The sequence below is a fragment of the Seriola aureovittata genome, chromosome 10 (genome assembly GCF_021018895.1).
Source record: "Seriola aureovittata isolate HTS-2021-v1 ecotype China chromosome 10, ASM2101889v1, whole genome shotgun sequence".
Lineage (NCBI taxonomy): Eukaryota > Metazoa > Chordata > Actinopteri > Carangiformes > Carangidae > Seriola > Seriola aureovittata.
The window spans coordinates 19,172,270-19,196,970 of record NC_079373.1 but is presented as its reverse complement, the minus strand read 5'-3'; the positions used below and the strand labels follow the sequence as shown (position 1 = coordinate 19,196,970).

Here is a 24,701-nt window from a genome sequence, read left to right as displayed (position 1 = left end):
GTTAACAGTCTCAGCCATTTCTATGATAAACTCAACACATTTTAAAAATTGAACAGCTTTAACACCTCCTTCTCTCTTTCTTTCCCTCTTATAACCCACTCCCCATTTCCCCTCTTATTTCTCTCAACTCATCTCTCCCCTGTATGCGTATGTCACTCACTGACTCAAGTCTTAATGATTGGCTGAGTAGCGTCACGTGACCAGTGCCTTTTAAAAGCTGCGCCGGTTAAACTAGAAATGCTCCATCAAAATTTAATAAACCTCAATAATTTATAGGTCAGTCTGATCAGTTCACATCCAGATGCCGTCCTATCTGAACCCATACTGCGGTCTGCCCATTGGTGACCACGGCCTTAGGCCCTCTTCTTCCGCTCATGCTCAGGTCGTAGCTGCCAAGAACTCAGATAAGCCCTGAAAACTTTCTACAAGCTGAAAATACTTCACCGAATGTAGCCAATGCATATATGCACATAGAATAGCAACATGCCGACATTACTGCAGTGTTATGGAGGGGAACTCTGGGTAGAACTGGGTGGATGTTGGGTTTACAAAGGTGTAGTTAACATTTACCATGGTTATGGTAAAGTCTCCACAGAACAGAGGGGGTTTCCTATTTTAAGTAAGATCAAATGGGAAGTCTGGCTAGAAGGCATTTTCTCCATTTGCGTTCCTTAAAATATACCTGCACCCCCCCCCGCAAGACTCAGAATAGAACAACTAAACCACACATCCTCCCACAGAGTGTCACAAAATTAGACCATGTGTCTCCTTTTTTTAAACAGTAAGAGCAGACCTAGTTCTGCCTTCTGCATGTCTTCTCAGACACAGTAGTTACAGTTTTTGATTTGTTTGTTTTTATATAAAATGAAAGTGGATGGTAGTCAGGATATTTGTAACATAATGTTGGTGGAGCTGTGACCGTTGTTTAGAATATTTCTATTGCTTAAGCTCGGTCAAGGCAGATGTATGCATTTGCTAGGACAGAATGTCATAAAAGTTTTATATACTAGAGTCGGATGAATGAACATATGTGTCACAGGGTAACTTTGTTTATGACTTGACCTGAATTCTTAATGCTTTTAACCATACTATGAATAATGCTTAAACACCATGCATGGTACTGAAACCCCAGGGTCAACTTCAATTTTCCCAGTAATATTGTTGTTTAAGTGAAGTGTTTTTCCATCAATAATTAAAATCTTCATTTTTGTCAGGTTAAGATAATGATGTATTTGCAAAGACCGCAATTACCATCTACCCCTTCTTTGATTGTGGTTTAAGCAAAATTTTATTGGATATGCCATTGTATGAAAAATTATACGATTGTTCTTCTGAAGAAATAATGAAGGAAACTGAACAGGTTGACTTTGTGAGGAAAGAAACATTGTGTCTGAACAAACTGCAGCAGCTGAGGAAGAGGCAGAGGTTGAAATGCACTGCACATGAGCGAACGAAAGAATAAACGTCTGCACATCTTGCTTGTGTGTGCGCTTCCGATTGTTTGATTTTTTGAATAAGCAGTGTGTCTGTTACAGTATGACGCTGCAGCGTTCATTACTGATGCACATACAGTACTTGGTGACAGCCGATTGGTGTATATCTAGGTCATATGGCCATCCATTAGTCCTGTTGTCACTGGAGATGGGGGGTTAACAGGGTTGGGGGCGCTGAAGGGAGGAAAGATGGAGAGATGGAAGGAGGGAGGGAGTGTCAGGACTTAATCTGTGCCATCATATTAGGAACAGCTGGCTGTCAGTATTAGAAGGCTCTCACTCTCACAAACAAGCTGAATGCATACTGCAAGACGCACGTGTACACACACATACACACAGTCGAATTTTATGGTCAAGGCCACATTTATACTCGGCTGTCACTTACTGTATTTGTCAGGTGTGTATTCATGTAGCAGCAGCATTGCTGCTCTTGTGCCCAGTTGTCACTAATTAAAATGACAATTTAAAATTTAAATGATTAAAAAAGAATTTAATTTAAAATTTGAGAAAAAAAAACTAAAAGACTAAACGTGTGTTGTTGTGTGTACTTCATTTAATTAGACACCTTAGATGCCTTCACAGTATTTTTTTTTTTTTCCATAGTCAAGGAATTGGGAACTAGTGCTGTTTATTACAGGTAACCACAAGTAGCTGTCCACATGTAATATATACAATGATATCTACGTTGTAGATGGTAGTTAAAGAGAACTATATCAGATCACCTTTATCTAGCAATGATATGATATGGTCTTTATTGTGTTCATTTTTGGCAGAGCCAGTCGTATAAATGTGAATGGAGGGTGTTTACAGGCAGTGTTGCCATCTTGGCGCCTTTGTTGCCAGATTTACCAACTTTGAGAGACTTTTATGCTAACTGTCTCCTCTCTTTCACACACTGACCATACACAGACCAGCCATATACCAGGTTTTGACCTAGTGTAGTTTTTAAAGAAAGTATTTCAGACTTCCCTTGGAAAAGTCTTGTATTTATCAAGCAAGAGTGTTTTTCACCATGTCACTAATGAAGAATACCACATTAGTGAAGTACTGTGTGTGTGTGTGTGTGTGTGTGTGTGTGTGTGTGTGTGTGTGTGTGTGTGTGTGTGTGTTTTTATATCTGTAGTTAGACTTAAAGAGGAATGACAGAAGGGACAGAGGGTGAAGGGCCAACATGAGTGCTAAATCAGGGAACTTAAACTCCATATGACATTATCCACCTAAAATAGCAGAAGTGTTGATAGATTTGGTGTCGGTGTATAAGTTAGGAGCAGTGGACATTGTGTAGACCAAAAAATGTAGCCCTCTTTTCAGTGTGAATTTTATGAGGAGAAGTTTGTATAGGAGTGGGGCTTTGGAAAAAGCTTCACTATTCCTACAGATCTATGCTTTAAGATATATCCACTGAGATAGTTTTTTGTAAAAGCACAGTTTTTGGGTGTGAAAAACTATGGCACGGTGTGGCTGGAAGAATGAAATGGACAGTAGAAGTTATTGTTTTTCAAATTTACTAAAGCGTATTAACATTATACAGGTTAGAACATGTCAACATGTTTCCTTCCAGACACCTCCCACTATTTTCCCTCCCTCTTTCTCCCAGTTGGTGTAGTGATTACTAAAACCGAGCATGTCCCATGTGACAGCAGGTCACATGGGACAAGCGCTTCCACCTTGATAAGGTAACTGTGGGTCACACACTGCTGCTGTTGTTGTTGTTTAATCAGTCCCTCTTCTCATAGTTCAAGGTTAATGTGTGACACAGGAGTGTGTGTTATTGACTGTCCTGGTGCTGCAATTTTGCTGTTATCTTTTCCACAAGATGTTCATATCACTGGGTAAATATTGGTTTAGTACCTGTGTAGCATGGATGAAGTTAGTCTTAGCCTAGCCGGGCAAACTGTTCACAGAGTTGAGGTGAAACATGATTGCACGTTGTGTTTCAGTATTAATAGAAGGTCAACCAAGGAGTAGAATGACTGTTAGGAAAATGGTGCGTGAATTTGTCCTTGGGTTTCCACTGGATAGGTTCTTCTCACATTTTCTCCTTGATATATAAACCAGTGTGACCTGAAAAACTTACATTTCACTCAAAGATACAAGAGAGGTCCTTCTATTTCAGTGTTTTCAGTGTCACAATCAGGTCACAAAAGGTAAACCGTCACTAATGAATGCTTCATTTCCATCTTGTAATGTGTATTTATGAGGGTCACACTGATATATGTAAATGACCTTTTGCTGACGATGTCCAGTTATGTTTCCCCTCACAGTGGCACCTTCTCCATTACACACACTACATCTTTTACTTCTGTAAAGATCCGCACTGCACTCCTTGCCCTCAGAGGATACAGCAGCCAAGTGTTTTGATTTATATTTGGACATGAAAACACCAGTGTTTGTTTTTTTTTATTTAATTTTGATTATGCTATGTTAGTATTTTAATACATATCTGTGAGATAGAAAGTTGCACAACACACATGCTGCTTATGAAAATGTGTGGAGCTTTACTTGAAATCATATTATCACTCTAACCAGCTGAACCACAGTAACTACAACATTGTATTCATAAGTGCAGAGTGTTACTGGAATGAGCAGTGGGAACAGCAATCAATCATTTGTTTTGGTATAAGGCCGCTGTTGCTGTTGGCGAGCCTGGGTACTCCACAGCACTGAACACTTTTCAGAAAGGCCAACTGATGAGCACAAAATCACACCTTCATGAACAAACATATCTGCTTGTACAGGCATTAACACACACACAAGTGAATGAATGTGGTGCTCTCTCACATATTGATATTTTCCCATCACCTCTGATGAACTGTTTCAGTGCCCCGTGGCATAGATTCATAACATCTCAGGAACTCTATGAATGAACAACATTCGTCTGAAAGATGTTCCCTCATTATGTGTTTTGATGATGGTGGTGGAGATCACTGTGTAATAGGGATAGGCTACTTTAGTAGGCTACTGTCTTCACCACTCAGTCTGTCAAAATATAACACTGACTTTTTGATATTATATTATATTGCTGTGAAAATATCATTATTTTGACAACATGGGTCTGTGACCTTGTTAGTCAATTTTAACTGCTGCTTGCTCACTGACCATGTGGAGATGTGTGCATATGTAAGTGTGTGGGCGTGTACGCACATGTGCATGTGTGTTAGCACACTGTGTGTGCAGAAGCCTCTGTCTAACCCTAACCCTATTCAAACAGACTGGATAGAAACAGTGATGTGCAGAATTGTTCAATGTGGCTGCAGTTCCAAGGGATACTAAACTGGTCTTCATATTGTTCAAAACTGGTGTTCAGTTATGTTAAGATCAGGTGACCGTTAAGGCCAGATGATTCCTAGTATTTACATAATCATCAAACGATTCATCTCATGTGACCTCTGTGGAGGCTTCTACATAACATTTGTTTCTTGACTCATTTATTCAGATTCTTTAATTTGTCACCTGTCTGTATGTGATGTTTGTGTGTTATGTGTACTCAATGTGGCCTGCTCCACCACTGCTGCTGGGATTGGCTTTCTCCTCATCCTTGGCGCTACATCATGTGCATGTGTAATCCTCCGGTCTGCAGCAATGAGGCAGGCACACACACACAGTCACGTATGCACAGAACACACACCCATTCTCTACACTTACGTCATTCAACACACACACACACACACACACACACAAACACACACACACACACAAACTCTACTGGCATGTCCTCTATATAGGCTCAACTGACAGGCCCACACACACAACACAAACACATTAAGTATGCTGGGATGCCACACCCATGCTCAGTCTAGACTGCGTAATGTGCTCATACACACAGTCTTTTTCCCAACTAGTCCCGCCCTGCAGCTGTGAGAACCAGCTGTGATTGGTTTGTCCTGTCAGTCTGCATGTCTGCCCACATCTTGACCCGCCTTAGGCCTACTGTAAGTGGTATTAATTTTGTGTATGTGTCTGCCTGTCCCTGTACAGTTTGCAGCCCATTGTGCTAACTGTTCTGTAATGCTGAAGCTTCATGCTCTTTTCCGTGCAGGCTGCACCCCACTCAGGGTTCAGCACTATGCTACACTTTGCACATGCACTGCAGCAATAGAATGCTATTTATAGACCTGCCCCACAAGGACAAATAAGGCTCCTTTTCAGGAAGAACAAATTTACCTTTTCACTCTCATATCTTGGTTGTTCATAGCTGGCTCTTTGAAAAGGACAAAAGAACAGAGGGCAGGAGGAAATGCACAGAGGAGAGTGCAAGATCAGAAATGAAAAGAGAGTCAAGCAGTTAAGAGAATGAGTCACAGAGGCAGAATAGAAAACAGAGGGAAGCAGGGAGTGGTGCGACGAGTATACGGATGTGAGTGTTCTTGTGTATTTTTAATATGTACATGTAAGTACTTGTAGAGGGAGGTTACAGTTTGTTAACAACAAAGATTCTCGCAGCATCACATGTGGTTTTCACTTGTCAACCCACAGGTTTTACTTCTGTCACTTACCAATAAACACTTTGACATACTGCATTTGCCTCATGCACCAACTCAATGATGTGGAAGAGTTAAGAGATGAATCAGTCTGTAAAAACATTCTATGAATGAATTTTATGTAACACACTGTTCTTGGATATTGTAATTGAGGACTTGTGGGCGAGACCGCTCTGTAGGCTGCGAGTCATAGGGTCTTGTCTACTGTGTGTGTTTGCGCACTGAGAGAAATTGAATAGGATTATATTGATCTGAGCAGAGCACAGTGTGTCCATCCAGACAGTCCCAGGTGGCAACAGCTACGTCCCATTAACCTCAGTGTTTTACCGTCAGCTCTGATTTGCTATGATCAGCTCACCACCCGTTTGAACAAGCATAATGATCTGTCTGGAAACAGCCATGACCCTTAGCAGTTATTGATAAGATGCTATGAATAGTTTGCAACTCGTCAGAAGTTACAGAGCTCAGTAGAGGAGAAAACTGTCAGAGAGTCTAATTGCTATGTCATTGCATCTCAGGTATTAGAGAGAAAAAACACGTCTGTCATTAACAGCACAAACTCACAGAAGCTGCAGAAGATACAGCTCTGACTTAACGTGCAGACTTGCGTACAGTATTTGTATTCCTGTATGGTTTTGTATGTGTGTGTTTGTGTCTTTGTCCCTGTTCTGAAGGCATGGTGGCCTAAAAATATGACTCATCTACTCACCTCTGCAAATTACAGCACAATGACAACATTAAGCTGCAGAGCCACAGTTTGGTCCTGCACATGTCTGCAGTAATTGCATTTGTCCCCTTCTGTGTGCTGAGATGTGCATCTCATTAGTAGACAGGATCCTTGTGGATACCAAGGGAATGAGTGAAGGCGCAGCATTTTCTTTCTTGTGGATGGAAGCCTGTTGATGCAGGCAGACTGGGAGGATGGAGGAGTAGTGGTAATGCTGGTGGGGGTCGTCTTGGACAGTGAGTCTCTGTGGACAAAGTGGTTGGGGCCTCTGTCTGTCATATACTCTGACAATGTGCAGTCTGAACTGCTTGTCACTGCGGCGCACAGTGCCATTATGTAGACAGGCTGACATGTCCTCGTATAGTAGGTCTTTGTTAGTGTAGGGGAGGAGAGAAAGTGTGGAGGTCCAGACAGACAGATAGATATACACAGAGAGGAGGAGTGAGGATGGCGTTTGAGAGCTCACAGTTGGTGACACAGGGAGAGAAAACAAGTAAGATCAAATCAAGACAAGGGACACAAAGACAGGATGGATCACTTCATTGAAATGTTTGTAAATTCTAATATTACAGTGCACATCAGAATGAATGCATCAGATTGATAATTGAGCTTTTTGTTCTAATCAGAATTTTCTTCCTTGTGTTCCTGTTTCCTTCGTCCTTTCCACATCTTCTCTTCCCTCCTTTCTTTCTTTTGTGCTTCTCCCTCTGCAGAGGACGAGCAGGTTGTCAGGATGAAGGAGGAGAATTTGTTCCATCGGAGGTTTTCTCTGTGCCCCAATGCCACCTCCCCACCCAAAATTGACCCCCGCACCCTCACCCGGAACCTGTCTTATGGAGGAGACAACGACCTCTACAACCTCAGCCCAGGTAAAAGACCAAAGAGGTCATAGCTGACACATGGAATGTGAATATGACAAAATGTGATATTTCTGTGACGTGTGCTGGTGGATTCCAGTGTTTTGTGAAATGACACGTCATACTGTGCTTTACTATACTTATCCTATACAAATCAAAGAACCTCAGCTGCTGCTTATTAGCTGCTTTTGGGGCTGCCATGCTTTAATTGTCTGTCAGCAGGTTTATTCACTGAGTTCATTTGTGTGTGACTGTGTGTTGTGGGTTCCCACCAGGCAGTGATACAGACAGGAACGGTCTCTCCATGCTGAGTAATGAACTTAGTCCTGCCCAATCACCAGGCAGCAAGGTAAGAACACTGTTTCCGATTGGGCAGCTCCCTTAGCGTTCTCTATAACTGACTCATTGGGTTAGGGTGCAGCCCTTGTCTTTTGCATTCTGTGATTTCTTTCCTTCTGACTGACTACTGTATGAACAACAGGAAACACGTACAAGAATTTAAAGTAGACAAACCTACAATTGTTGAGGCATTGTTTTTGGAGGAAGTCATCTAATATTAGGGCGTTTAACAAATAGGTTGTGAAATATATGAGATTGTGAAATGGAAAACAGATGTATTAATTTTATGGTAAAACAATGCTAACAAACAAGGAATAACTAACATTTTTAACTCATGACACTGGACCAAATGTAATAAAGTCATATATAAGCTGTGGGATTTCATATATCAGGCCATGGTGGGAACTGTGTCTTTAGCACCACAAGCCATTTATTTGGCAGCTGGGATTTTTATTGTCCTGATGCTGCCTTTCTTGCTTATGCTGTATTACTCCTAAAAATCTGTCTCCATTCCTTGGTAATACTAATTTGGAGTGGTCAATAAATGTTTCCAGTGGCTATTGGGTAATCTCATCTTGTCTTGTCTCCTCTCCTCTTGTCGCTTTGCCTCGCCTCGTCTCGCAATACTGCTTATTATATGTGGAATAATTCACAGGCGCAGCTGCATCTGTGGCCTTTCGCCCTCTCTTCCACCCTGAGAGTCCTTTTGGGACAATAGGAGACTGAGCACAGCCTAACACTTGCATGTTGTCATTTATAGTGAGTTGTAGTTGTCTACTATGCTTAAAGAACGGCTTCTTTGGAAACAAATGGATAAGTCTAAGCGTCTGTGTGGGTTCCCCAAATAATATTGTGAGTCATATTGGTTTAGTGCATAAAGAACAAATGGTTATGTAATTACATATTGCAGTGAAATTACAGGATAACTTACTACTGAGATTATTATCTCTACTTACTGATCAGTGGAGACCATCAAACAGTCGGTGCCCTTTGCTGTCTAACCAAGGAAGTCAGTGGGTTTGTGGTTGTAACATCAGAGCTGACTGCCTGCTAAGTTGCCTTGCTGACTGAAAGGGCCACCCACCTGCTACACACACACTTGTGGCATAACAGATGTGCTCCGTGGCAACAGGAACAATTAAATAATGTTCTGTTCAAAATGCAGGCGAGCCAAGTTAGGTAACTCTTATTGCAGGACATCATTAATTAATCATCATTAGTCTAGATTTGATAAGAGACTGAACTACACTGTTACTCATAAAGTTGGAATAAAATATGTTTTACCTCTTTCCATGAGATGATTGTGACAATGTGATTTATTTCATTTCACCTGGGTAATTGGGACACATACTGTAATCATTGCACCTGGTCAAAAGTGATTACTGATGCATTTAAATAGGAATAAACAGGATTGTTTCTGAAAACAAATGTATTGCAACTTTATGGGCAACAGTGTATTTATCTGTACTTGTGAGATTTGGACTAATTTAAACATTTACAAGCCAATATTTTCAAAACGTTCCTTTTCAAAACAACAGTTTCAATAGCTTACAGGTTTTGTCTTTATTTTTAAGTCTCTCTACTTCCTCTTCCTCTTCATCATCTCTGACCGTCTCGTCTCCTTCAGTCTGAGTCCAGGATGTTTAATGGTGTCGAGAAGGACTGCCCATCCCCCACAGAGAAGCTGGCCCGGAAGGAGTCTCTCAAGGTACGTGTCCTTTCCTTGCTTGAGACAATGGTGAGAATTATTAAGCATCATTACTGTTGTTGGATTTATCATGTAGTGTGTATAATTTAGCTCTTTAGTATCTCTTTCAGTCTGCACTCAATGGGTCAAATGTACGTGAGCCTTTTGACATGTCTTTGAATTATATTTTAAATGTGTACCTTTTGTAATGTGTTTAAAATGATCAACGATATTTCATTTTAATTAATACCAGAGGCAACAGGATTCGTGCATGAAGTAGTAGTATTTCTTTGACTCTGCTTCCACCTAGTGTTGCCTTTCAAACCAGACCTCTGACCAGTAAGACTGATGACTCATTCATGTGTTTTTTTTCCGTTTCACAGGTCCAAAAGCAGAATTACAGGCAAGAGAAGAAACGGGCAGCTAAAGAACTGTTCAGTGCACTAAAGGACCCCAGTGTTGTCATCATGTCCAACTGGCTAAAGGTGCAGGGATGTTGTCTCAACAGTATTACACAGAGCCTTTCAATTGACAACAAGCTATTTAGACTTTTTTATCATCTGTCTGCAGCGTAGAATCTGTTAATGTTTATGTTCAATTTACAAAACTTTTAGCCTTTTCTGTATCTTGCACATAATTTCTGTTGTTTTATAAGATCTAATTGTGAATTAACATCATATTCCTTGGGTTTCCTATATATTCTCATACTGAAATGATCTCACTTTTCATCCCATGTTTTTTTTGTTAGATCCGTGGGTCCTTAAAGAGTTGGACCAAGCTGTGGTGTGCCCTGAAACCTGGAGTTCTTTTGATCTATAAGACCCCAAAAACGGACCACTGGGTGGGCACCGTCCTCCTTAGTGCATGCAAACTGATTGAGAGACCCTCAAAAAAGGACGGTTTCTGCTTCAAGCTCTACCACCCGCTGGACAAATCCATCTGGGCTGTCAAGGTCAGACATGTTTGTAGGCTCACTGGCATTTTCATGGCCCCAATAGTAACAGATGATCAAGAAGACTTCAGTGATCATGCAGAGACAGACTAAGATATAAATAAACATATTCATTCAGTAAAAGGATAATTCTTTATTTTTTATGTAGTATATGTTAGTGTCAGTGAAATCTGATTTGGTTTTCTTTTTTTCTTTTTCCATTTTTTGCTTATAAAAACACTGATAATGCCCCTATGTCTATGAATGGAAAAATTCTGACTGCCTCCTAGTGGTAGTATGGTAACAAAAAAAAAGACACTGTGGCTACTATCTATGTACATTAAAATTAATGTACAGTTACTAAATAGAAATGAATGGCCACACATAAAATTTTCTAACCAGCACTAAAGCTGTAAAGTTGTTTTTTGTTTTTTTTTCAAGGGACTTTTGTTGTTGTCATTACTGGAGTTTTTTATTAAAATTTGGTTTAGCAACACTGGATGATAAAGCAGTGTTTAAAACATATACACATATATATGTATATATATATATATATATATATATATATATATATATATATATATATATATATATATATATATATATATATATATGTGTGTGTATATTTATGTGTGTGTGTGTGTGTGTGTGTGTGTGTGTGTGTGTGTGTGTGTGTGTTCCTTTTGTTAATTTTGTAGTACAGTATTTTATCAGCAGGCTTTAATTTTATCTATATTTCAGTGTTTTCACCAATAGTTTTAATTTTTAAGTGATAATTCTCCAGTTCAGTGCTTCATTATGCTACATTATGGCCCTTGAGAGAGCCATTTATTTCTGTTGGTACAACATAACTGAAATGGCATGAAGCGTGAGTCATTGCTTCATCCATATGCTCAGGGTCCCAAAGGAGAGAACGTTGGCTCCATCACACAGCCTCTACCCAGCAACTACCTGATCTTCAGAGCTGCCTCAGAGTCTGATGGTGAGTCTAATGTGTGGCTGGAAGTGTACGTTCTTGCATATTTAATTCATTATTTTCACAAGCAGAATTTATTGAAGGTATTCCTTCCTGTTTCTAAAATGCGTCTGTCTCTTCAGGCCGATGCTGGATGGATGCCCTGGAGCTGGCTCTCAGTTGCTCCAGCCTCTACAAGCTGACAGCCAAAGCAGGGAGAGAAGGAGACATCAGCACGTCTTCAGAGTCTTCCCATATACTCCACCTGCTGCAGTCTACCACACTCACTGACACAGAGCTGCTACAGTGAGTAATATGCACTCAGATACAGCTGCATACACTGAAAGCCACTCAGATATAAGTAACTCCATCTTACATTTATTATTTGTTGCTACTAGATTGTCTACATTTCCTGTAATCACATTCCAAGTTGTTGCATTTTCCAATTCACACACAAGACTCTTGGCATTGCTACCAACACATTTATGCCTTAGTCTTATTAATGCAGAAGTCAGAAATTCCCGGATGGTAGGTCTAAAATACAGTCTCTGTGCTTTCTGGTCATCAACTCACTCAGAATCACAGATGAAGAAACATGGACTCCCAGAGATATTGTTTGCTAAATGCAAAACACCGGCCCCTGATGCAACAGACAAGGTTAGCTGTGTTAGCTATGTAGTGCGTACCATTCTAGTAACATTTTGATTTCGTTGTTAAACGATTGCATTTGGAAAGAATGATCAAATGTAATTCCTGCATTCTTAAAAAGCCAGAACTCCAAAATCTTGTCAGAATCTGTAACCACTGAAAGTGCTAAATAAAGTTAAAAGGATAAAGCGATACATGAGAAAAATGAAAGTTTGCCAAACTAAGTAATTTATGTATGCACTAGACGGGACCATATGAGTTTAAAAATAGATGGTACTGCACTTACTGACCATAATGGTTGCCCAGTTGCCCCAGCCAACCAGTTCTGGACCATGATACATTTTATTTAGTTTAGAAGGCCATTTTGAAAACAATGTTTTCTGTCTTAAAAATGATTAGCAGTAATTCTCATCTTTGGTTTAAAATAGAAAGTTAAGTTTAAACTTTTTCAAGACTCGAGAGGCCTGATAAACAGACAGAAAAAAGAAGTCGAGTACAATAAGCTCCACACAACAGTCTCCTCGTTTCAAAATAGAAACGCATCAAAATAACTTTCCAGCAGCACTTAGCTACGTTATCAAAGATGAAATCAAAAGCGGATTTACCCTTGAAAATCAATTACTCTTCAAATGGAACATCTTTGTAGTGTAATCATTAGTCTGTCACTGTTTTATTTTGCTTTGTTAGTGAAGCTGGGCTACATGCATCAGGCTGTCTATGGACCTACTTGTGTGTATAAACTATGTGTGTAAATGTGATTCTGTGTGACGGAGAGAGAGAGAGAGAGAGAGAGAGTGTGTGAGTCATTTTTCATTGATGAAATGTGGAATAATTGCATAGGAGCAGTGTGACTCTTTTCTCTTGTGCTGAACAGTGTAACCATTGTATGATGTTGCCCTAGTTTGATCCTCTCATGTAATCATCTTTTTTTACATTTTAACATTGGATCCTGTAAACATCTAGAAGTCAGCTTTGCTTCATTGAGTGTATAAAGAAGCACCTCGTGGTTAAAACTCTTTTTTTACTGGACACTGGAAAGAATATTGATCATACCAGCAAGATAGCAGAGTCTTTGAGAAGTTTGGAAAAGTTTTCGATGATTTATGTTGTAATAGAATTGCCTGGTTTTCAAAGCCTTCCAAAACTTGTCATGCCCTGATTTTCTGCTGACATTCATATTGTCTATAAAATAAAATAGAATATTAAGCTTTATTAGCAGGGTTTTAAATTTAAATATAGATGGCTGAACAGTGACTGATGACTGGGAAGGCAACTGCTTTTAATTTGCTGTAAAGTGAGGCAGTTCACTTCCTTAAGGTGGTGGACAGTAGAAGACTGTGGCTGTAGTGAACTTCGAATGTGACTCCAAATTAATGAACTATTCAACTGCAACAAGAAAGCTAGAAAACCACCAACACCAAATTTTTAAATACAATGGCAACCCAGCCAAGGTGTGGCTCTATTTATAGGAAATCCTACCCTGTTTTGCATCTGCAGGGTTTGTATTATTTGTCATAAATCTGTATTCATATTTGATCATGTGCTTCTGCGTGTTTTTTTTTCTCTTTTCATGCATCAGTTACTCTCCCATTTCTGCTTGAATGTGTGCATCGCTGTCTGTGTACTGTTTACATTGTACATTAGACATCCCTTTCCTCTCCACCCTTCTCCTTCCATTATTACCTCCTCCATGGCTGAACCCCCCACCCCCACCCCTCAGGCCATCTATTCCAGCTCTCCCTCCTCCCTGCTCTTCTCGCAGCCAATCACAACTGCTCATACAATCACATGACTGACAGAGGAGCAGGAAGATGGAGTAGAATAGGAACCATACACCGCCCAGAAAGAGACGGCAGCAACACAGCCGTTGCCAGCCTGCACACACACACACACACGCACACGTACACACGCGCACACTGGCACACAGACAGAAATATACACAGACACATTCAGGAAGCAGGTGTGCCAGAGAGAGGGAAACAGCACTGCACCTTTAGACAGTAGATTAAAAACATTTACACTCGTACCGGAGAGGAAATAAGGACAGATTGTGTCTCTGTTTGGACTTGCTGCTTTCATCATTGGTAGTGTTTTGATTTCTGAGGAAGAGTTTGTCTGTGTGCTGTATATCTCTGAGGTAAGGAAAGCTGCTTCTGTTCCAGGGCGTGTTTGAGTTAATAAGTAACATCACTGGTTGGTTAGTGATTCACTGAGTGTGCAGGAATGTGATTGTTCAGGTCTGTCGAGCCTTCAGGCATTTTGAAAATTGAACTCTATTCCATTGTTGTTTGGGCAAATAAGCTTATTCCTTGTTTTCTGCAACCTGAATGTGGCTCTGAAAACATATGACACATTACAAGTGTCTTACGCTAATGTTTGACTGTATTTGTGTGGACTTAAAGTGTGGAGGATTTGTGAAATATCTGACTTAAAACCTTTGTATATGCATATATTTAAGATCTGCTGTAATTTCTGCTTGTGTGTCTGTTTCTTTGTATGTGTCTGAGTGTTTTATTTTGGGATGTGTGCCACCAGAATACACAGACATCCACTGTCTGGACTTGTAAAATGGCTGTAGGATTGGAACCGCAATGTTCCTTTTTAGCTATCGATTTCACCTTCCTGTTTCTCTTTCCATCTGCCAGTCTCGCTTCTCCTTTCTTCGACCATTTATAAGTGGATGTGTGACTTTCTCTGCTGTGCTTCTCGTTTTTTTTAACTTTGCTCCAGTTGTTAAAGTGCTGACAGCCCTGATGTCTGGGTTTGATCTGTCAAAGACTGGAAAATTCCACTTCAAGAAAATTATAATTCAGCATCAGATGCACTTTGAATTAGTTGTCCCTCAACTTCGTTGTGTGTCAGCATGTGCAGTATGTGTGTATGTGAAGTGCGTGAATGCATTATCCTGTTTGTGTAATGTACCCTGATCGTAGCCAGTCACATTCAGACCAGGTGAAAGGGAGGTGTGAAACATGGGAGGATGAAGTGGTGTCCTGGTTGTCGGGGCAACCAGAAAGGTCAGGTTTATTAAAGTCACCCAGACCCTCCAGGTCAACCAGCTTTTTATACCTCTGCGCCAGCGACAGCCAGGGTCGGAGGAGATTTGGTTTTTGGGTTGTCCACTTGTCCATCCCATTCTCCTGAATGCAATATCTCAGTAACGCCTTGAGGGACGTTCTTCAAATTTGGTTCAAAGTTCACTTGGACTCAAGAAAGAACAGATTATATTTTGGTGGTCAAGGTCACAATGACTGCTCAAAACATGTTTTTGGCCTCTTGACTGCGATATCTCAAGACCACCTTGAGGGATTGTTTTCAGATGTGGTAGAAACATTCACTCAGAGATGCGCTGATTCGATTTTGGTGAGCAAAGGTCAAAGACCAAAGTCGTGTGTTTTGATCAAGCTTCCACCGTCAATTAGATTATCCACAGTAAGGATTTGCTGAGGTTATGAGAGCCACATATGATTCCAGTCCAAACCTATTAAAATACAACCATAAGTCGAAGTCACAAAAACTGTTATGGAGGAATCACCTCATTAAGTTCTGATGTTATTAGTCTTGATCAATAATTTCAAACAGCATTTCCAGAATAGGTTTGTCAGAGCTTAACTGGCAATTGGACATGCAGTAGCAAGGAAATGGTTTAGTGTTAGCGTTGCTCAATGTGGTTCTAACCCTTCTGTTCACTTCTCCTCTGTTACCATTAGGTTGAATGACACTGTGCTGCTGGGCAATCACCACATGGAGCATGACGGCTTTTCAGACAAATCAGAGCGCGAGGCTCATGACGACTGGGACACTACAGCCAATGAGAATGGTGGAAGGCTGACAGAAGAGAGCGACATGGACCAATCAGATGAGCTGTCCCCCGGGCCACAGGCCACAACCTATGTAGAGCAAAGTACAGAGGAGATGGCTGAGGTGAGGCACCAAGTTCACAGTTATGTATGTAAGCTCTACGAGAGCTGTTCCTTGTTTTGTTTGAGTTGTAAGTCCTTCTGAGTGAGTTTTACCCTTTTTGTTATATAAGACAGCAAGAATAGATGTAGTTCAGCAGGTTTACCTTGGTAAGCCAATATTAGTGTAAAATGTAATTGTTTGTTTGTTTTTTTTAAATTTCGACTGGGGAGCCATCAATGTGACTATAAGGCCACTGTCATCCTCACACCTTTGCTCCTTCCTCTGTCCGTATGGGTTACTTCAGGCTGGTGAGGCGTCCCAGGTGGAAACTGTATCAGAGGAGAACAAGGGACTGATCTGGAGCCTGCTGAAGCAGCTGCGGCCGGGCATGGACCTGTCCAAGGTGGTGCTGCCCACCTTCATCCTGGAGCCACGCTCCTTCCTGGACAAGCTGTCTGACTACTACTACCATGCTGACCTGCTCTCACAGTCAGTAACTAAAAGTGTTATGTAAAGTGTATGGTATAGTGTGTACATTTTGAGTATGACAGATGAAGAATCTCTTTACAATTGTGTCTGACTTTATTGCTCCTTTACCACAGAGCTGTGCTGGAGGACAGTGCATATGGTCGGATCAAGCAGGTGTTGAGATGGTACTTGTCTGGTTTCTACAAGAAACCTAAGGTAAGACTTGCTCATGCCAGGATAGCTTGTTAATATTGGTTCTAAAATATGCCAGCCTTGATTACAAGAAGACACCCCCTTTTTTTGCAACACCTGTTTTTGGATAAATAATTTTAAAGATGATAAACATTTTGAATGAAACTAGTTAGGAAGCTTTACAGTCTATCTTTCAAGGCACAGTAAATCAATAGATACAAGACATTAGAAATAATTTAGTTACATTTTTCAGTTCAGTTGATTACTATAATTAAAGGGTACCTATTATGCTTTTCTGGGTTTTCCTTACTTAAGGTGTGTTATATAGGTTTTTGTGCACATAAATGGTCTCCAGAGTCACGAGGATCAAAGTTTACATCAAAGGGAGTAACTCCATCAGGGTAAAAACCCAATTTTCTCCTTTGTATGAAACGCCTTGTTGGGAGTCCAGACATTACTTCCTTGTCCTATTGACGTCAATACTTCTCTTGGTGCTGCCCACCTGCAAGCATGTTAGTAAGAAGCAGCTTAGCAAAGATATAAATGCTTAAACATTTGTTAGTGTTGACATGCTGTACCTTGTCAGCTCAGATAAATTATCCACAGTTTAACCACTGACTTAATTTTTCAATAACTATGACCACTAACGTTAAATTCATTCAGATTTATGGCATTGTAAACCAGCAGGAGGTGAAGCAGTGGAGACTCACTACCTGTCGACCGTCTGTCTGTTCCTCCATTATTTATATTCCTTTAGTCCGGAAATGTCCGCACATAAAAAAACCAAAAGGTTTCTCATACAAATATTTCAAATTGTGAATATTGTCATCCGAAGTTTGTTTACACAAAACATGCGGAACATGTCGTTGCCATGGTAGTTGCCGGCAAGCTGACCAATCAGACCACACTGGCCTCCAGCTCCAGAAGGAGGAGGGGGGCCTTAAAGAGCCCTGAGCTCTAACAGAGCGTTTCAGACAGAGGGTGAAGAGAGTACAGTATAAAATGTACAGCAGAAGAAAACTAATGTCTTTTCAGAACATTAAAGCATGTAAATCTTTTTTAGTCGACACCAAGAATGAAATGATTAACACTTAAAATGGCCATAATAGGTCCTCTTTAAATAAAGTACAGTATATGTAAGTCACTATAACTAAATGGTTGTTCAAATAGCATTTTATGATCTTAAAGAGAATATGCATTTACCAAAGGATTCAATTTTCAGCTGATTACCAGCTCTTTTAATGGACATTCCTTCATTATGGTCTTTTAGTTTATACTCACATTTTCCTGTCAAGCTCTTGGAAGCGGCTGTTTTACGATCATTAGAAGATTTTCACTGAGTGTTAGAGGATAGTAAGCCCAAAAAAGATGGTGCAAAAACTGCTAACATGACATTCTGTGACACTGTATTGCTCGGCCACTTGACAAATGACTCTGTGCAGGGTCCATTTCTGCAGTAAAAATGTCTGAAGACACTTCCCACTCATTTCCACTTGTTATGCATTTAATAACTCAGTAGCAGCAAAACACCCAACATGAACCCTGTAGATTAAACTGGGCTGACTCACCACTTTTTGGGCTGACTACCTCTAACACAGTTGCTGTAGGTGGAAGGGTAGAAGTTTTATACAACAACCTTAATCTATATCGGAGTTTGCCTTCTGAATTATAGAGCTGTTTTTTTTGTATTATGTTTTCCATAATAATAGTGCCGTGAAGCCTGTTTGGCCCTGTGAGCATCTGCATTGTAACTGGTCCTCACCACTAGGTATTGGTTAAGTGTGAAGGAACAGTAATCTTGCCCAACTTAGTTTAAAAAAAAAAAACAAAAAACAAACAAAAAAACATTTCCACATTTGACTTGAAAGAGAAAAAACGTTCGTGTCAGAAGAAAGTTACATTAATACTAACACTGCTGTGTGTGTTTGCATTTTTCTCTCAGGGTCTGAAGAAGCCTTACAACCCGATCCTGGGGGAAACATTTCGTTGCTGCTGGCTTCATCCTCAGACCGACAGCTGCACTTACTACATAGCTGAACAGGTTAAACCAGATTCATAGCTAGAACGCGTAACAGGACATGATTCATCCCTTGTGTGAAATTTTTTACACAATTCGGCAAGCACACAGAGCACACACCTGTGAAATGCAGCAAGTGTAAAATTTAATTCATGCCAAAGGGTATCTGACACCTCGCTTTCTCACTCTGCTGCTCTAATGCCTGTCTCCTTTTCCTCTGCCAGGTGTCCCACCATCCGCCCATCTCTGCCTTTTATGTCTGCAATAGGAAGGATGGTTTTTCTATCAGTGGAAGCATCCTGGCCAAGTCCAAATTCTATGGTATGCAGCATACTACAATATGTTATCTGTTTGTCATAGCTGAAAGGTCAGCACAGATCAATACACAACAATGTGATCAAAGGTTTGATCACCATTTTGATCACTTTGTTCATGCGTGTCGAGATACAGTGAGTGGCTGTCGGTGAAAGCTTTTGACGGGGGTTCTGCTCTTAAATCACAGTCGTCTCTGTCTTTCTGCTGTGGCAGGTAACTCTCTGTCAGCTATCCTGGATGGCAAAGCCAGGCTGCTGTTCCTGAGCAGGGATGAGGAGTATGTCATCACGATGCCCTACGCTCACTGCAAAGGTAACAGGTTTACAGGAGATATTGGTGATCATCACCACTTGTTGCTATGTTACCATTGGCTGTAGGTTCCCATAACTAACATAATCTCATTCATATTGCGTCATCTCTTTGGAGACAGCTGCTGTTTAGAGGAGACACTCTAGGGCAGAACAAAAGGTCAATTTTCTGTGTTGATGTTCCTCTTGATGCTGTTACATTAATGACAGTCCTCGGTGTCACACTTGAATTACTAAACATGGCTACTGTACAGTACAGCGAGTACAGGTGCTTAATATACAAATTCATTCACCACAGATCTGTCTACTGCAGCAAATCATATGTGGGCTGTAAGTTTTAAATAAATTATAGTCAGTAACGTATTGTAACACAGGTATCATATATCTCTGCACTTACAACAGGAGTTTTTGATCGTGTGCGTTGATGTGCTGTTGATCTGATGCTGTAATACTGTCTCCTGTAGGTATCCTGTATGGCACTATGACACTGGAGCTAGGTGGGAAGGTTACCATTGAGTGTGAGAAAACAAAATGTTTCACAGAGCTGGAGTTCAAACTAAAGGTATATTTTTGTATTGTATAGTTAAAAATGTTGTTAAGACCAACATGTTTGTGAACTTTGTTTGATTTTGTTATTTTTTCTTACTTTATAGTAGCTGGTTGACTAGTTCGCAAGTGATACTTTTTGAGCTGTTTTAGTAAAGGAGTTTGTTGACTTTCATTGCAGCCTTTCCTTGGAGGCTCCTGCTCTGTGAATCAGATCAGCGGGAAGATCTTTGTGGGAGAGGAGCTGCTGGCCACTGTTGATGGACACTGGGTGAGTTTTAAACTCCTGTTCCTGCCTGACGACTCCAGTCTCTATCCCTCTCTGCCTCTTACTCCCTGCCAATGACTATTCAGTAATTCTCTGTAGTAATTAGTGGCAGAATTGGTAATTAGAGGTTTAGGAGCAGCAGGGAGACACAACAAATAGAAGACCCTGTTTAGATGGCTCTCACAGTCGGCCAGAGACACAGTGATTGTCTGAAATACTGGGAAAGGTTTGACTACATGATCTGAAAATTATTCATTATAGATGAACATGGATAGGCACAATTAGTATGTGATGATGATGTCTATGTGATGAATTGGTTTGGATGACGGGCCTGAACATTTTGTTGTCTTTGTTGTAATCAGGACAGCGAGGTGTTCATTCACGAGAAGCGCTCAGGCCAGCAGGAGACGCTGTGGAACCCAAGTACAGACATCCGCAGCAGCCGCCTCAAGAGACAAGTTGTACAGATGGAGCAACAGGGAGAGTTTGAGTCTGAAAGGTGAGCTACGCAAATATGTTTGTCAATCACTGTGTCAACAATTGATTAGAAAGGAGTAAACAAGCATGAAAATTCCATAAAAGACCTTTCTCACAACAAACGTTGACTTGCCAATAGACAGGACAGGTAACTAGTAAGATAAATCATGACTTCAACAACATTTACGAAGCATTTACCTCATTTCCATCTGATTTCGCTGTCTTGGCAGACTGTGGCAGCATGTGACCAGTGCCATCATGGATCGGGACCAGCTGCGGGCCACCCAGGAGAAGTTTGTGCTGGAGGAAGCTCAGCGGAGAGAGTCCAGGGAGAGAGGAGAAAAACCCTGGAACCCACGACTTTTCCATCAGGACCCTGTCACCTCCGAGTGGACCTACAGGCACCTGGAGTACGAACACACACACACACACACACACACCAAGCAAATAAAACACAGGCACACCAGGTCACTAAAACAAGGATTGAGCTGTAGAGTAAGGAGAGGAAAAACGTGATAATAAGATAATAATGACGTGTTCAGATTTAAATTACACTGCATCTGCAGCTTAATATATCGTCATGTTTGGCAGCACGCGACCGTGGGACCCTGAGCGCTCTTTGGTTCAGTTTGAGAAGGACGGAGTGATTCAGACGCATGAGAAAAGCCAGAGACAACACAACGGACTCTCCTACAGCCACAGCTGGGCCAGCCAACAGAAGGTTAGCCAGACCAGTCACACACCACCAAAACTAGAGGTGTATTGCTGTATTATCGATGCTTTGTCATTGACATTTTGTCAAAATGAAAGCTGCTTCACTTTCAAGCCAGACTGCCCCTGACATTTCAGTGCTCTAAAATTACCAACAAGCACAATCAGCCATTTTCTTTGTCACTTGTTATTTGCTGCGGTGATGCCCAGACAGCTAGATTGCCATCTTGATCCAGCTGTTATCGTGGTGCATGAACCAGCAGTTCACTTTCAATATGTCATCTGTGAAGTTTGAACTATTTAAAAGTAAGCCTCCTCTGCCTCTCCCCAGGCTGAGGTGAATGGGAAGCACAGGAAGGCCAGCAGCCAGCCGTCCAGCTGCAGCCAGAACACGGAGAGCAGCAGCACCACGCCAGAACCCACACACGAGTCCTCGGACAATGAAGGTGAGGTGCATACACACACTCACTCTCGCAGACGTCTTTTTATTGTGCGACCTAAGTCTTATGTTCCGGTCTGTCATGTGCCCAGGGTTTTCAAACCAGTGTGCACGGTGCAGTAAAGAGGTGAAGGAAATCGCCCTGATAGAGGCCTCCATCACGTCTATACAGAAGTCGCAGCAGGATATTCAGAGGTGAAAAGAACACACATTTACACACACGCGCGTTCATGAAGACAGCAGGGTACATTTTGTGTTGACTCAAGGAAAATGGACATACAGTTTAAATACAGAAAAGGTTTCACCAAATGAAAATGCAGGAAAGTCTGTTTTTATTAATTTATTTAAAATTTTTATTACACACATTCATTAATGTGGACATGAACTTTGAACCGGTCAACCAAAGGGTGGCTTTTCCTTCTTAGATCACTATAATTGAAGGATTGTATCCAGAACATAACTAAAAGTCTTAAATTGCCCGATCCTTTGCGTCATCTTGAGACCCATACGTTTTATCTGGGGACCCCTTGAGGATTCCTGTCCCCCAGGTTTTTATACACTGTTGCTCAACTGTGTTAGACACTTGTTCACCCTGACCCCTCTCTCTCCCTGTAGGAACCTGGTGGCCCTGAGCCGTCAGCTGGCTCGTCAGAGGGCGACAGACGACAGCGTGTCGCTAACAGGCCGTCACTGTCTCATCCTGTGTGTTATGCTCCTCTCTCAGCTCCTCCTCAACTACGTCTTCACCTGAGCCCACTGCTCAGGGAGGAGTTTCCCTCTGGCACTGATCTGGCATTAGATCCCTCCAAAAAGCACAGACTCTAATCAGCAATGGGGCCAGAGAGACCTCAGATCAGTGTCAGGAGAGCAACTTTGTCCCTTTGTTTCCTCTGAGAGGGGAAGAGCACGGACATTATAGCAATAAACACAGCCACAGCCACCGCCTGTCAGTCATCTGCAGAGAGGAACGGCACCCCCTAGTGTAGCCAGACTGAAACAGCACCGGCACCCATGCACTTTGGACAGGAAAGGAGGGATGAGAGACAAGCACGGCTAAAAAGATTTTGAACAAAAAGATGATATGTATGATGAAGATGAAGAATGATTTTGCAAAATGAAATGACAGAGAGGATGTTTCACCATTCCTTAGTGTCTTTTTATATTGCCCTGCAATACTGTTTATCTGTGAGTGTGCTTGTATGTGTGTTGTTCGTACCTACAGTAGGCCCTATGGGCGCAGGCAGATCACCGCTTGGACTTCTCCTTTTCCCCTTCCACTCCAGATTTTGGGCCTTAACGCTGAAGCCAAAAAGAAGAAGAAGAAGAAGAAGAAGAAGAAAAACACAACGTAAACAAACGAAGAAGGAAAATCTTCCAACAGTGCAATTCTTTGTGTTTTGTATCGATGTACGCTCAAATACACTCTGTCTCGTCTTTTAATGATGATGATTTTACCAAAACAGTATTTATAATCTGAAAGATCAAAGAGTACTTGTTTACAGGGAGCACTGTGTGTTCGTAGTGACACGCAGGAAGGAAGGATCATGGGGATGAGGCAGGGCAGAGAGCCAAACAGAGTGTCTTTGAATTTGTGTGCCTGTAGTGCTGTAACTGAACGGATAATAGCATAGCACTGCTTTGGTCTAGACCACGACACTAGTGTGTACAATCAGTTACATAAAGAAGCAGAATGTGGAGGAAGAAAGAGAGAACAAGTGGAAAAACAAGGAAAAAATCGGATACTTAGGCCTAATAGGAGGAGTTTGTGTGTGTGCATCTTGGTTCACACCATGTTCAAGTGACTGTTTTAAGATGTAAACACTTAGTAATGAGTTGCTTGTTTATTCTTTTAATCAGTTTGTATATATTTGTCTGGCAGTTATTGTTTCAAAAAGAGATTTCAGAATGTATTTATTGGGTGATTAACCTTGACTTTCCTAATCTAATTCAGCTTGGAGGACGGAGACCAGGGGTGACAATCACTCTCCCATGGTTGTGTGGGTTCATCATACTTGTGTATGTATGTGCGTATGCGTCAGTGTGAGGGAGCACATGTGTGCGAGTAAGCCATTACGAGTTGTGCTAAACAGAGCCAAGTCTGTGATCTTGGTTTTTAGCCCTAGAATTTCAGTCTCCGTTGCCAGTACTGATCTACCCGACGGGAGAGAATCGGAGAGCACAAGAAGGACGTCGACTCTTTGAATGCTTTTATTCACACTTTTAATTTGTTTATTCTGTTCTTTATTTTCCCGTTTTCTACTCTACTGCCATGTTGTTGGGATTCTACATGCCAGATATTTTTGTCATATGGAACGAAACTACAGAGAACATGATGTTGCCCGATGTTTTCATTCATACCTGTTGCATACTGTAGCACTACAGTAAAACATTTTAACCCGGCCGCTGACTTGACTCTCATTATAAAAGAAAATTGTATCCACTGGGCTTAAAAACAATGAGAACTCTTACACTTTACACAAGAAATTTGTTGCTGAGTATCCTCCACTAGAGGGAGATGTTGATGTGACTTAACCAAGGTCTCGTCACTGTGTTAACCAAACTATTCATTATATCTAGACTGCAGCAGTCAGGCTGATAATTCCAGGCAATGGCTTCAAATGAAAGACAATGTTAGACTAGACAAAACTAGAAGGCTACGACAAAGATCTTCAAATCCCTAGATGCAACAAAGATCCATACAGCAGCCCACACAAAAGATTTAACAACGATGGGGGTGGGGGGGGCAACATTTTTTGCACAAATGACATGAGAACTGTGACAAGTGGTTGACTGATACAGTTACTGTGTAGAGCCTTGGGCACAGGCCTGAGGGTTGAACCTGAGCAGGTGAAAATCTCTTGGTAGACGCCACATGGATCAACAGATCTGCCACACACACAGATTTAAGCCCCAGTGAGGGTAACCAGATTGTGTTTAGG

At 41.2% G+C, this 24,701-nt stretch overlaps 1 protein-coding gene across 6 annotated transcripts in view; it reads left to right on the top strand.

Moving 5' to 3' along the window:
* Positions 1 to 24,162, top strand: part of osbpl5 (oxysterol binding protein-like 5) — a 44,229-nt gene extending 20,067 nt beyond the window's left edge. For 2 of the 6 annotated variants that reach the window (XM_056388358.1, XM_056388356.1), the window contains 21 exons: positions 7,415 to 7,570; positions 7,834 to 7,907; positions 9,525 to 9,605; positions 9,968 to 10,069; positions 10,333 to 10,536; positions 11,413 to 11,497; positions 11,614 to 11,776; positions 15,829 to 16,042; positions 16,326 to 16,510; positions 16,624 to 16,705; positions 18,624 to 18,722; positions 18,923 to 19,019; positions 19,227 to 19,325; positions 19,786 to 19,883; positions 20,049 to 20,138; positions 20,498 to 20,634; positions 20,843 to 21,022; positions 21,204 to 21,333; positions 21,655 to 21,769; positions 21,855 to 21,957; positions 22,378 to 24,162. In XM_056388358.1, coding sequence (XP_056244333.1) covers positions 7,435 to 7,570; positions 7,834 to 7,907; positions 9,525 to 9,605; positions 9,968 to 10,069; positions 10,333 to 10,536; positions 11,413 to 11,497; positions 11,614 to 11,776; positions 15,829 to 16,042; positions 16,326 to 16,510; positions 16,624 to 16,705; positions 18,624 to 18,722; positions 18,923 to 19,019; positions 19,227 to 19,325; positions 19,786 to 19,883; positions 20,049 to 20,138; positions 20,498 to 20,634; positions 20,843 to 21,022; positions 21,204 to 21,333; positions 21,655 to 21,769; positions 21,855 to 21,957; positions 22,378 to 22,513 — 2,610 coding nt within the window. In that variant the 5' untranslated portion in view covers positions 7,415 to 7,434 and the 3' untranslated portion in view covers positions 22,514 to 24,162. Of the gene's footprint in view, positions 1 to 7,115; positions 7,251 to 7,414; positions 7,571 to 7,833; positions 7,908 to 9,524; positions 9,606 to 9,967; positions 10,070 to 10,332; positions 10,537 to 11,412; positions 11,498 to 11,613; positions 11,777 to 15,828; positions 16,043 to 16,325; positions 16,511 to 16,623; positions 16,706 to 18,623; positions 18,723 to 18,922; positions 19,020 to 19,226; positions 19,326 to 19,785; positions 19,884 to 20,048; positions 20,139 to 20,497; positions 20,635 to 20,842; positions 21,023 to 21,203; positions 21,334 to 21,654; positions 21,770 to 21,854; positions 21,958 to 22,377 lie in introns of those variants that run through there. The other 4 variants (XM_056388361.1, XM_056388359.1, XM_056388357.1 and 1 more) reach the window with 3 other exon arrangements.
* Positions 24,163 to 24,701: the final 539 nt, after the last annotated feature.